We start from the raw sequence: 14,191 nt of genomic DNA, 5'->3' as shown, positions 1-14,191 counted from the left end.
CAAATAGAGATGGCCAAGATTGCAACATCTCTATGGCCTAGACAGGCAGCCTCACGGCACAAACTATCTGAATTGCAATGAAGGACAAGCAGAATGATCCATATACCCAACTCCATATATACACTCAGATTGACTGAAAGAAGAGAGCCAGAAAAGTGAGGTTCAACAGCGCTGTAGAGACCTGACACGTAGATGTAGTACCGCCTCCTGCATGAGATAGCCATCTGCGCAGTACTTGGGCAAAGGCAAAACAACCATCGCGGCCAATTTAGAAGAGTGATTAGTTTGTGCATACTGCATAGCACAAAACAAAATGTCTCTTACCCTGGTCCACCACGCATTCTTCAGATTGTCTGCCAAGGCTTAAAATGTGCAGAATCTAGGTGAGAATTGAAGACCCAATGCGCAGCTGGTAGGCTTACTCGGCCTAACCATAAGACAGCAACCTTTTCACTTCAGCACACACACATAGTCCAGGTCTCGCAGCAGCAGTGGTAGGTCAGCGACTGACAGAGTCTGACAGCCAGCCAAAATTGTAAATAGGTATAGATGGCAAGGCAAATGTGATCATACTGGGCAGTGTAAATGCGACATATCCAGGGAGTTGGATAGTTACGGGTTCTGATCGTCCCGGGCACCGGCCTGAAGTGTCAGGTTGACATTCCATCTCATTCTGGATCGACCAATCAGATTGCCCCATTTCTACTTGCCTTTCAAGTTTTAACTCCAGCGGCAGCCTATTGCCTTCACCATTCAATATCACTTTGTCATCGTTTTTCATAGTTTCCGGCTTTTCTTGATGAATCCTAGGATGTTTCTTGTCCACAGACTGAGAGAGATTGGTCATGTGACCTGCTCAGAATTTGTCATGTCAGGTGATCTTCGTCGCGGCAAGGCCACGTCGGAAACAGTTCGACATTTCCTGTTCGAATGCCCACTGCACGAAGAATCTAGATGTGAATTGAGGGAAGTTATGGGTAATAACTATGGTGATATCTCCCTTGCACTGGGAGGTAAACCCAAACCCTCAACCACCACAACCGAACAAACCAACCACCAATGGCAGCCACACCTAGCAACAGTGAAGGCAACAATCCGGTTCGCGGTGGCAACTAAGCGACTGGACTACGTTCCTCCGTCGGTCTAACCAACCACCCTTTCCCCCGCCCCCAAAAAAAGGCATAATACGCATTTCATCCATGTACAAAAGTGTAGAACATCAAATGTTCTTTTTACGAACAGAACGCAGTAAGGTAGAAATGGCTTAGAAATAAGGCATAAAAATGGAGAGTTCTGATTGGTCAAGTCAGAGATGTACTTGAAGGTCAGCCCGGCAGAAGACCTGGTGGATGGAAAGGGAGGCAGCCGTTAACGACCTACACACAGTGTACACCTACCTGGTATATACGGGAGAATGAAGATAGATATAATGAGTAGCTTCCATGCAGCAAAAACCTCAATCTTGGAACTGCTGCTCAATTTGTCTCGCACTTTCTGTAACGCAAGACCTCTATAGGTATTGGCTGAACGCGTAGACTGATTGTATATAACCTATTAATGCATGATAAATGAGTGGCTACTAGGTATGGCCTCACTGAAATATCCCCTTTACTCCTCAGCAACAGCGTTACTCTTGATCAGCTTGGGGAGGAGAACTTGTCCATCTGAAACACTGCGCAGATACTCTCCCAACAAGCGACTCATCCCTGCTTGTTCGGCCAGAGAAACCCACTCATCGAGGGGCACTATCTGAAATTCCTGGCCTGTTCCCAATTCCATCAGAGGCATGATCTCATCACGTCCAATCGTGATCTCGCCAGATTCATAGAGATATCTCACAGAGTCTGTAGCTAGCTCGGCTTTACCAGACTGGTGAACGGCTTCAAGGAGTTGGCTGGCCACCGACTCCACAGAAATGAGATCAAAAACTCCAGACCAGGAAGTTGGGTCTAGCACTTTCAGCGTCTCTTTGGTATAGCGAATGACGTTACCCATGAGGTCAAGGTCCGGTGCATCGGCACCAGTAATGCTAGATGGGCGATGGATCCATACGGGGAGACCAAACTTGTGGCTGACGCGCTCAAGATACACCTCGCTCACCCACTTGGCAGCAATGTACCCATCTGTTGGAGAAGACGGAGGTGGGTATGATGCAATGGACACCTCCCCAAAGCTTTCTTGGGAGGCAAGACGGGCAACACCAGCTGACGAGACAAAATGGAAAGGAATACGCCGGGGCAATGCGAGTTTGACAAGTTCCTTCGTTGATGCAACGTTGATCAGTTTAAGGGTTTGGTATGTTTTCATGAATGAAACATCGGCACCATTATGAATAACAATGTCCGCACAGGAGAATATCGATCCGGCATCAGATTCTGAAAGTCCCAATCGAGCATCGCCCAGATCGCCAGAATGCAAATGAATTTTCGGATGGGCAAACATTTCAGGCAATTCCGAAGATGCTTTCCTGACAGCGAGACAGTGAATGGCCACGACGTTTTCGTCTTGGATCAGGCCTCGGAGTATCTCTTTGCCAAGGAAACCGGTAGCTCCGGTAAGCGCCACAACTCTGACACCCGAAGGAATAATGTGAGCACCACTGGGGTTCAGCATTGAAGGTAGGTCGGATTCAAGTTCAACCTCTGTATTCCAATCAATGTCGCTTTGGATGGCCGGGCGAGATGCGTCTTGAATACTCGCTGCCATTCCACGCAGAGTGCTTGCTTCAAAAAGTTGGTACAATGCCATAGACACATCCAGGTGATCCTTAATCAGAGCTTGTAGACTGACAAGAGCAACGGATGTTCCACCGACGTGGAAAAAGTCGGATTGGGAATCGATCGAATGGAATTTAGTGAGCTCTCTCGGTAGCGCTCGCTGCCAAAGCTGGCGCAATGTGTGCTCAAAGGCCGTGAGGCTCCCCTCATCTGGCACCTGCGATGAGATCAATGGAATTGGCAGTGCGTCGACTGCAACTCGGTCTGTCTTGCCCGAGGTATTCTGGGGTATTTGATCAATGGGAATGATAGCAGCCGGTCGCATATGATGTGGCAATGGCAGATCTTGGACCAGGCGGCTCAGAAGCCGAGGCACATTCTCAGAGTTGTCCGTGGTAGCCATTAGAGCGAAGGCAACCAGGAATTTATCATCCCTCCCCTGGGCTGTATCTGAGCGGACGGATACAATGGCCTGTGTGATTGCTCCAGCCGAAGAGCTGACGATGGCCGACTCGATTTCCTCGAGGTTGATCCGAATGCCCCTCAACTTTATTTGAGTATCACCATCCATGCGCCCAAGAAGGATGAGACCCCCATCGCCATTGAGTTTTCCGAAATCACCAGTCCTGTAGATTCTTGTCCAGCCTTGCTCCTGGAAAAATTTGCTCGCGTACCGGTCATGCAAAAAGCGCTGACTAGTCTTGATGGCATCAAGATAGCCCTGGGCAACACCTGCACCCCCGACAACCACTTCACCAGGAACACCTATAGGAAGAGGATCCAGGTTCTCGTCCACAATATAAACGGAGTAGTATGGGAGAGTATAAAGAGGTTGTTGCAGGGACTTGGAAGTCAGGTCAACCAGGTTGTATTGAACCTCAGAACCAGAGCAGGCAGCACTGATCTCCGCTGGACCGTAAGCATTGATAAGTCTCAAGGCCGGGAGCTGAAGGCTTCGTATCTCTTCGATCAGCGCAGCGGGCATGAATTCACCACCGCAGATCATTGTTGTCATGCGAGAGTTACGAAGGTCGGAGCGACCATGACGGGTCCAGGAAAGGTATTCTGTAGGCGTCGCAAGGGTGCATGTCACATTTTCTGATGCAATGAGCCTTGTAAGAGCGACTGGGTCTCCTCGAGCCTGGTTAGATGCAACCACAAGAGTAGCAGCACAGCACAGTGAGACCATGATCTGCCAGAGAGACGCATCCCACGCATATGATGATTGATGCATGATGGTCTCCCCCCTAGCTTGAAACCCCAGGTGGCAGTAGCCGAATGAACGTGATGGGCATATGATGAATGGGAAAGCATCATTCCCTTGGGCACACCAGTCGACCCACTGGTATACATAATCACAGCTGTTTGGGATGGGTCCGCCATATTCTGGACCGGTACTGCAGTAGAGCCGTGTAGGCTACAAACATCAATAGATGTCGCCGTGATTTTCAGATTTTCGTAGCTGGACATGGTGCTAGAATCGACCAATACCACAAGAGCTTTTGTTTCTTCCATAATCATGGATAGCCTCTTCATACCAACCTTTTTGTCAAGCGGAATATACACTCCGCCTAGACGCCAGATCGCCACGAGAGAGCATATCCAATCTGCACTCGGTGACTGGAACACACCAACGCGTGTGCCAACGCCAACCCCGTTTCTAGAAAGCTCGTTCGCAATCACACCTATCCTTTGCTGGACTTCAATGTAAGTCAGAGAGGTACCATCGTCATTCTTCAATGCGAGACGGTTGGGATAGCAGGAGATGACCTCATCCAGGCGGTGGACTACGGTAAGAGGCCATTCTTCACGAAGCTCTCGTCCTATACAGCATTGCTGTTAGCCAAGTCCATATTTACTAGGAAGGTAACGTGCCTCGCCCCAGAGCCACTGCCCTCTCAACTTCATCCTTGGGATGCAACTTCGGCCAGGTCACGCGGGTCGCTGGATTCTGAACAAAGGCCCGCAGAAGGTTTAGATAGGAGCGAAGCAAAATTTCGGCATGCTCCAGTCCATACAAGCTTTTCTGGACTGACAGTAGAATTAGTGTCTCCCCAGCACCAACGTTACCAAGATCCAGACTAAGATCAAAGGATGTTTCGCCACCGCCCAGTAATGCCCCGTCCGCGACACAGCCGCAAAGGATTCGCGACTTCTCGATCTTAGGTCGATAGTTGAAGAATGCTTGACAGAGAGGATTGTGTGATGCGGAACGTGGAACGTTGAGTTCTTTCAGAATTACATCAAACGGCACCCGCGAGTTGGCAAATGCACCCTGTGTGATATTTCGAACATCCTTCAAAGATTCACCGAATGATTGACCGGGCCGATGAGAGAAATTCACCGGAAGGAGATTTAGGTAGAGGCCCACGCTCCGAAGAATGTCAGCATCCGTACGATTCCCATCTCCCAGGCCGATGCAAACATTGTCAAGACCAAAGAAGCGTAGGAGGAGCGTCCGCCAGATGGCCAGATGGAAGTGGAACGGTGTGCATTTGAACATTTTGCAGCACCTTTCGATTGCATCCGACATACCCACGTCAAGGGTCACTTGGGTAGTATGAGACCCGAACTGAGCAACTTTGGGGCGGACGGAATGCAGGGCAAAGGGAAGAAGAGGTAGGGCGAGTGGAATGTCTGGGTGTTGTGCTCTCCAGTAAGTCAGACTCCCGGCCCAGGCTCCCTCTTCGTATTCACGAATCTGTCGCATAGTGAAATCAGGATATTGAAGAACATCTGCGGAGAGGGCTTGACCATTATAAGCTTGCTCAACATCTGATAAAAAGGATTCACAGCTGATCGCGTCCATGTTGATGTGGTGGAAACCAAAAATCAACCAGTGCTTTTCCGGACTGAGAGAAAGCAGCCTCACACGCATGATCTCGCCGTCAGACAACTTGAATACATGCGATTTCATCTGCCTTGAGGCCTCTTCGACTTCCCTCTCATCTGAAATTTCAATGTGCTCAAGTCGCAACGTAGACCTCGTCCAAACGCCTTGCATGTGGTTTTGCTCACTGTCGGTGAAGAAGAACGTACGTAATGCTTCATGGTGTTGACCTGCAATCTCTATGGCCCTGGCGAAGTCATCAACTCTCAGACGGCCAGATAACTCAAAGGTTGGTGTGATGTTGAATGCAGTTTTATCCTCAATCATGTGGTTCAGAAACCAAAAACGAGATTGTCCAAAGGACATGAGCATCGTTCTCTGTATCTCACGTTTTGTGGAGCACATGTCACCGTCGTCAGTAGAAATCGATGAAGAAGTGTCTTCATTATCCTCGGAGTTGGAGTCCCCAGTTATCAGCGAAGTCGCCGAACTGCCACTGTACGCATTTGCGGCATCGGGAAGTGCGAATTTAAACTCTGCCACATTGTCCTTTGCGTCCAGCACTGTGCCATTCCCTGCGAACTCAGCCGGGCTACTGGTCGTGACCTCAATGTCGGTAGTTTGCGGAATGCATGGCTTTGCTTCTTGTTCGCCAGCAACCAAATTTGGAATCAGGTTATCAGGTAGAGCCTCCGCAGCAGTGGCTAATAGTTCACGAACCGAGGCAGCATTGAAGATTTTCAGTACCGGCATATCAACTCCTAGTTCCTTCAGGAACCATGAGCGAAGGTCAACCGCGACCAAGGAATCAACACCAAGCTCGTCTGGACTCATATCTAGCATAGGCTTAGCGGGATCAGCTTGGAGGGCTGATTGAAGCTTCAATATAAATCCATCTGTCGAAAATGGTTAGTTTGGAGATTGGCCGAATATGTGCGATTTCCATACCTTCCAAGATCTCAATCACTTCCTTCTTTGAAGTCGCCTCAAATAGGCGTGTTTTGATCAACACTCCTGATTTCCCTTTCTTGTCTGCAACCACAAGATTGCTTGACTTTTGAATGAGATGCTGAAACATTGGGTTGGAGGCCCAGCTCTTTGTCTCATCATCATCAATTCTGAGTCCACAACACAACTCGGCACTTCCGATGCGATCCCTGCAGGATAGGACACCTTCGGCAAACACTTCATGGAAATCTTGCTCAGACATCCACGAGTGTCCAACTCGATAAAGATATGATTGTTGGCCCATGTTCAGCTCGCGCGTGACATAGCCGTTGCCAACAATTGCGCCAATGTTTATCGCATGGCCAGCGAGGCCACGATTACGGCGTTGGGCTGCCAGGCTCGCCATGAACATGTTCGCGGCGTTATAGGCAACCTGACCCGGATTGCCCGTCATGGCGGCCATCGATGAAAAGAAAACCATGAAGTCCAACGTATCGGCCGGGAAAAGTTCATCCAGCAAAATACTGCCTTCAACTTTGGGGCGGAGAACTTTCTCAAGTCGAGGAAGGTCCAAGTCAATGAACATTGTGTCCTGGAGAACCATGGCGCCTTGGGCGACGCCAGCGATAGGCGGCATCGTCTCACCGATGTTTCGATAGGTCGCTTGAACAGATTCTCGATTCGTTATATCACTAGATGTGTTAGATTACTAAAAGTTGTAGGGTCGATAGGAGATGAAAGGATGGCCTACTTAGAAAAGACACGAACAGTGCAACCATCAGAAGCCATTCTTTGTAGCCACTGATCGTCAATCTTTGGGTTCCGACTTGATAGGGCGATGTATCGAGCCCCCTGTCTGGCCATCCATTGACATAGCGACAAACCGAGCCCACCGGTCAGCCCAACGAGCCAATAGGTTTTGTCTTTGGAAAATTTGACTTGTTTGGTGGCTGGGCGAACTTGGACAGCAAGTTTTGATTCACCCCATGCAATGAGGGACTGCCCAGGAAGCGGGTTAAGTGCGCGAATCAGGTCCTGAAGTCCTAATGGCACAAACTTTTGCATGTTGACCGGCATGAGATCGTACTGTGCTCTCATCCAGGAGCTTTGTAGATGTGTCGCTAATTGGCTCCTATCCGAGGTGTACTGAGATCGAGAAGATTTTGCAGTCAAAGTGGCTTCGCTTTCGAACTGGCAATCAGATGAAAAGCAGGTTTTGAGCACAGAGATAATATCACTGCTACCACCCATATTGACAAGGCGGGCAATGTTGCGAGGGAGCTGGCTAAGCACTTCACGTCGAGTGGAATTCGGGTGTATCCGGATCCATGGCCATGAATAATGCCCTTCCTTTGTTGTCAAAAGCACGAGCTGCACATTTTTCTCATTTGCGTACTTTGTAAGCACGGGAGAGAGGGAGAAGTCGGGGTCTAAGACAGCGAGAGCTTTGCCTGACTGGATCTGTTGTAACATGGAGAGAGCCAAGAGATGGAAATATAGGGTTAGCATGGACCGGATAGCAAGCTCGTCAGAGTCTCCACACCGCACCGCTTGGCTATGCGGCACATGCACTTGAGATTCCAAAGTATGCGACAGTGCGACCAAACGTTCACCACTCCGTGCATCCTTGCCGACCACCAAGAAAACGTTATCGGTTGCATTGATACGGACCGCACGGAGCAGGGAATGGGTCACATCAATTGAAATGTCCGCTGGGAAAGACGGAGAGGCTCCGAGGTCTTTCTCTTCGATTTGATAGCCAATTTCTGTCGGTTGAATGACAACAACAGATGTAGAGCGTTCAACCTCTTTGATAATGAGGCGCCTCGAGGAATTGTATCGATCATTTCGGTCACGGTTAAGACGGAATCGAGGCACCTTGAGTTGGCCATTTTCCAGCTGCATCTCAAGCTCGTTGGACCACAGTAACCCATCGAGTTGGCCGCTTTGGTCCCAGATTTCAGCGGCTTCGACATGAAGGAGCTTCTTTGCGATAATATGGGCGTCCGCCTCATGGAGGGAATGGAGATTGAGGAAGTGGATATGAAGGTGAGTCATCTCCATTGCCAGTGTGCGTTGAACTCCGGTGAACATGTTGCCGTATGGATTGTCCCCTTGAGCGCCGTGTCCCAACCACAACACATTCTTGCTTCGTTTGAACAGTTCTTGGAATGACTTCAGATCCTCGGCGGACATGTGTTTCAGGACAGGCTCATCCAATTCGATCAAACTAATGACCGAGCCCATGACTGGCAGCTCTGCCGATACAAGGTCGCTCAAGGATGTGGCTGTGTAGATACTACCGTAGTGGTGACGGACCGCGGCCGTGATATCAGCTACAAGTGTAGCAGTCAAGGAGGTTTTTCCTCCTATGATTGTCAACGAATCCACTTTCAACGGTAGGTGATTGGATGCTAGGGGATCACGAAGGAAGTTGATGCGGTGATCGACTGCTTGAGTGACCATAACCGAAAATGGCAGATGCGAGACGGTGGAAGAGGGAACCAAGGCATCGAGACCAGAAAATCCGGCCTTTTGCATGATGCCCTCCCATTTCTCTTCGGATACGCAGGGGGACAAGGTTCTTCCTTCCTCGTATCCTAACCACCAACCTGGCAGTCCACCCAGAACGAGTCCGAAGCGCATGACATCGGGGTCAGTGACTTCGAGCATGGCCAAATAGCCGCCGGGCTTCAGAAGTCGGCGAACGTTTGCAAGTGTCCCTTCCAGCTTTCTAGTCGCGTAGAGAGCCAGGGGAGCAATGATAAGGTCAAAAGCACCGTCTTCATAGCCCTGCTCTCTAGTATCCTTCTCGATGTCAAGCAACTTGAATACCATCCTGGATTGATACTCCCCAAACCTCTCGCGTGCATCGTCAAACATCGAATCCACGATATCGGTGTATGTATATGACGTAAACGACGATCCCATTGCACGGAGGACTCGTTCCGAGGTAGCACCAGCGCCGGCTCCTTTAACGTATTAGTATCGAATGTAGATTGAAGAACGTACGTGAACTTACCAATCTCCAGAACATTGAGATGAGGGTATCGATGGCTAATCTGCCGCGCCGTCTGAGCGATAGCATCCAAGTATGTATCTATTCCAAGTGTCTTGGCATAGAATTCTGCCAGCATATTATCACGCATCAAGATCTCAAGCAGATTCATCTCTCCGCGAATTACAGCGCCCAGATTCTCGCCAACGGCACGGACTGCCTTAATGTCGATATTGTAGGGGTTACTAGGCCAGTTAGCATAATTCCATGTCATTTTAGGGCGCAAAAGGGAGTTTGGTTCTCACCGATCCAAGATTGGAGCAATATCATGCATTGTGTCACGAGCCCATTCCGGCTTCACATATTTATGACTCCCATTGGCAACTGACGAGAGAGAATGTTTAATGTAGGACAGGAGGTGAATATGATTCCAAGTAGCATGTGCACGATCTGACTCTTGAAGTGATTCATCCAGTTTCTTGAAGTAGAAGTGGGTGACGCGCTCAAGGTCCAGCGCAAGAGAGCTGTCTTGTGAGAGTATTTCCACGGTACCAGCCTTTGGAACTCGACTGTTGGGGCTATCAGAATCCCATGTCACCTCGCTGAAGAACGGAACATCGTTGGCGGAGGTCAATGGACTCAACGGTGTTGTATGAAGTCCCTCGAGTTGGACCAAAGTGTGTCTGCCGTCGGCGGAGAATATGTCAACATCACCAGATAGTTCGGCGAATCGGGCATCGGTGACGGCAGAGAAGAATGGAAGATCGGCGCCAGGGGCGCCAAGAGCGACGCACGCGTTTGGATTCACGCGGAGCCTGTCGATTCGAGTTGGGAGGTAGAGGGTGCGTAGGCGCCCATCTCCCGGGAAGGAGTACGCGAGCATGATGGACTGAATGGCTCCATCCAGGGCGGCAGGATGAATTGTCAAAGGTGTTTCGTGTTCGGGGGGAACGGGAATCGCAATCAAACCCGTGGCCTCATCCATTTTCCTGCGCAGATTAGATATGGCCTGGAAAGGACCAGTGTACCCAAATCCAAGCTCAGAAACCGTGCTGTAAAATCGGTCTGTTTCCAAATCTAAGAATGATCCCTGGGGCCGATTGTGTGGTGGAAGAGTATCATGTTCTGGTTCGCCGAGAATGATCTCTAGAGTGGCGGCTGCGTGGAGAGACATGCTGGACGATCCCTTGTTCGCATCGGAATTACAGACAAACGACGCCAATACACGGTCACCCTGAACTTGATCAATGGAAAGCCGGAAGATCGTTTCTACCCCGGCGTTCTCTTCGAGCACCAAGGCTTGCCCGATTACCACATTGTGGAAGTCGATCAGCTGCACAGATTTCAAGCCATACTTTTGAAGGACAGCTTCGACTGCCGCAGATATATATCCAGCGGCGGGGAATACCATTTGACCTTGAACTTGATGATGTGCCAGCCACGGAATTTCCCTTGGATGAAGATAGTTGCGCCAGCGGAGCTCTTTGTCTGTGCCATCCGGACATTTAACGCCCAGTAAGGAATGGAAAGGTTCCCTTTCAGTGCGCATGGCGGCGGATAGCCGAGATTCGTGCCAGTACACCCGGTCGTGGTCCCATGAATAGGAAGGAAGGCCCTTGATGAGCTTTGGGGCCCGAGTGTTTTGCATTGCTTTCCTTTCGAACCCGGCGAAATCAATGACACCCTCGCCCAAAGCGATCCACAAACCACCCAGAGCAGACGAGACAGCCTCAGTGTCATTCTTACCGCGGTTCAAGGTCCCGGTGTAGGGCAATGCCTGGCCCGACACTTCTTGTATCGTTTGCATGGCCGGTCCCTTCAATGCCGGATGAGGACCAACCTCCAAAGCCATGTCAAACGGTCCGACTGCACCGACAGCATAGGTGACGGCCTGAGAAAATAGCACAGGGTTCACCATGTTGTTGCTCCAGTAGGTGTCGGTGAGGTTATCGTTCACATTGTCAATTTTGTCGCCATAGACACTGGAGATCCAGGTTGCACTGCCGCTCGGCGGACGTTGAATCGTTATGCCGCACTTGCGGATCGCTGCGATATAGGGCTTTGCGCAGGAAAGCATGTGGTGCGAGTGATACGCTTTGTCCACTTTCAACAGGCGTGCAAATTTCTTCTCGTCTTCGAGAATCTCCCTGGCCTCCTCGATCGCATCAAGGTCCCCGGAGAGTGTGACGCTGGCTGATGAGTTGCTGGCTGCCACACAAATTCTGTTCTCCAGTGATGGCATCTCGCAAAGCTCCTTCGCATCATCGAACGACGTTCCTGCGGCCATCATTGCCCCTTTCGGTCCGTCCTGGTCGTTTGCAAACTGGAGAGACCATCCACGGTAGTAGGCAATCCGGATTGCGTCTTCTTCGTTGAGGTATCCTGCAGCATACGCCGCTGCAATCTCTCCGGACGAATGACCAACAACGGCAGCGAATTTCAGATTCGCCACTTGGAGAAGTTGAACCAGCGCAATCTGAATCGCGGTACAAAGAGGTTGCGAGAAGGCCGCTTCTCCAATGCGAGATGAGCTCTTATCTTTCAGGAGTTCTTCTCTCAGTGACCAGGTAGGCCGATGTTCTGTGGGTAACTCCTGCAGAGACCGATCTAGACGCGCGATACATTCAGCTACCATCGGTAAGTTCTCGAGCAGCCCAGCACCCATGCGAGCCCATTGGGCTCCTTGACCCGTGAACACTCCAAGAAGTTTTGGCTCGCGGACGCTTGCCGTTTGAGTGCTAGGTGTAACCCCTCCAGATTGTACTGTCTCGTCCAGCCTCGCAGCAAGCTCGGAAGAGCTTGAGGCGGAGACGGAAAATCGTACTGGCAGAGTTGAACGTCGACAGTTCAATGTCCAGGACAAATCACGAAGGTCGATATCAGGATGGCCCTGTAGATACTCTGAATATGCTGCAAGGTTGGCAAGAAGTGATTTTTCGGAAGAAGCAGAGAAGTTGAACGGTAAAACCTGGCCCGATACCTCATCACTCCTGCTTGTGCCACGAAGGTGGGTATGATCGAATGCTTCCAGAATTGCATGCGCATTAGCACCACCAAATCCAAAGCTATTGACACTAGCGCGGCGAGGGGTATTCTCCAAGAGTTGGGGCCATTTTTTGGCAACCTGAAGAATTTCGAGGTCGTTGTAGAAGGGCAAGACAGTTGAACTGAGCTCATTAAGGAGAAGATTCGGCGGGATGAGGGCATTTTGCAGCGCAAGCGATGCTTTGAGGACCGCCGCCAATCCCGCCGTGCCTTCAGTGTGGCCGATTACGGTTTTGATGGACCCGACATACAAGGGATCTTCTTGTTTGTCTTTCCGGCGATAATTGGCTGTTTCTCCAAAGAAGGCAGTGCTGATGGCCTCGGCTTCGACTGGGTCACCAGCGGGAGTTCCTAATTTGGTAAGTAAATGCTCACTCGGAGTCAATAGATAATCGCTCACCGGTCCCATGAGCTTCAAAGTATTGGGGTCGGTCGGCAGGTTTGGAAAGGTCAAGTCCCGCTCGAGCGTAAGTGTTCCTAATCAGGTCGGCCTGAGCCACAGGGTTGGGCATCGTGATTCCCTTGGTGCGACCATCTTGATTGGCACCTGTCTCCCGCACAATGCACTCGATGTGATCGCCGTCTGCCAATGCTGCACTCAATGGTTTGAGTATAACGGCGGCAATCCCGTCACCGCGCGCGTATCCGTCTGCGTCTTTATCCCACATGCGCGAACGGCCAGTCGGGGAGAGCATCTTCAATTTGCTCTCTGCAATGTACTGCTCGGGTCCTAAAAGAAGGTTGGTTCCTGCTGCGACAGCGACATTGCTCTCGCCACTTCGGAGGCTCTGTACAGCTTGGTGGAGTGCGATCAAACTCGAAGAACACGCCGTGTCGATGGTCATAGAAGGGCCGCGCCAGTCAAAGAAGTATGAGACACGATTGGATAGAATACTCCGAGCAGTTCCCGATGCAAAATAAGTCGGAAAGTTTTGCACATCCCGGCCTAGCATGTCGGCGTAGTCGTTCGTCATCAGACCAACATAGACACCAGTGTTGGATCCGTGCAGCTTCTCCATAGGGATACCAGCCGTCTCCAGGCCCTCATACACAGTCTCCAGTAATAGCCTTTGTTGTGGATCAATCGAGTTCGCTTCCACTGGTTTGGTGCCGAAGAATTGAGCGTCGAACAACCGGTGATCCTCAGACAGTAGATAAGAATGTCGGACATTGGTAGTGCCGTGGTGAAGGCCATCAGGATGGTAGAATGCTTTGGTGCTGAATCGGCTTTCTGGAATTTCGCTAAGAACATCTCGAGGTGCTTTGAGCAGCTCCCACAGCTTCGAGGGTGTGGTTGCATCACCAGGAAAGCGGCATGCGCTTCCCACGATGGCAATCGGTTCCCCGACATGCTCACAATCACCTGCCATTGTGTAGTTGGTGTTTCACTGACTCTTCACAGGCTGGTAGAACCGATGTGTGACTGTGTGTATGCAATGAAAAGTCTATAGGGTATCAATCATGGGCAATCGGGACAAGATTTTCTCCGCGATATTCTCACTCCAGTGGCCAGCGACGGGACGCGGTACATATCAATGTGCCGAGGCTCGCATTGATGATCATTTTGGGACAGTTCGGACATTCTATCTCGCATAAGCGTATCTTCACGTTCAGCTAGGTCCGACTCCGAAAGACTCCTTCCGGGGTTGTGAT

General features: G+C 50.4%; 1 protein-coding gene across 1 annotated transcript; it reads right to left on the bottom strand.

Moving 5' to 3' along the window:
• Positions 1 to 1,608: 1,608 nt before the first annotated feature.
• N7515_001225 (Acyl transferase/acyl hydrolase/lysophospholipase) lies at positions 1,609 to 13,908 on the bottom strand (the record flags this gene model as incomplete). Its single annotated transcript, XM_056661969.1, has 8 exons — positions 1,609 to 4,059; positions 4,143 to 4,540; positions 4,788 to 6,443; positions 6,496 to 7,187; positions 7,247 to 9,467; positions 9,518 to 9,738; positions 9,799 to 12,889; positions 12,939 to 13,908. The coding sequence occupies 8 exons, from the start codon at positions 13,906 to 13,908 to the stop codon at positions 1,609 to 1,611; spliced, it is 11,700 nt and encodes a 3,899-aa protein (XP_056524082.1).
• Between the last annotated feature and the right edge of the window lie 283 nt (positions 13,909 to 14,191).

The sequence above is a fragment of the Penicillium bovifimosum genome (genome assembly GCF_028826915.1).
Source record: "Penicillium bovifimosum strain IBT 22155 chromosome Unknown utg000002l_segment0_segment0, whole genome shotgun sequence".
NCBI classification, from domain to species: Eukaryota; Fungi; Ascomycota; class Eurotiomycetes; order Eurotiales; family Aspergillaceae; genus Penicillium; species Penicillium bovifimosum.
The sequence above is the reverse complement of the archived record's forward strand: the minus strand, read 5'-3'. Positions and strand labels throughout refer to the sequence as shown.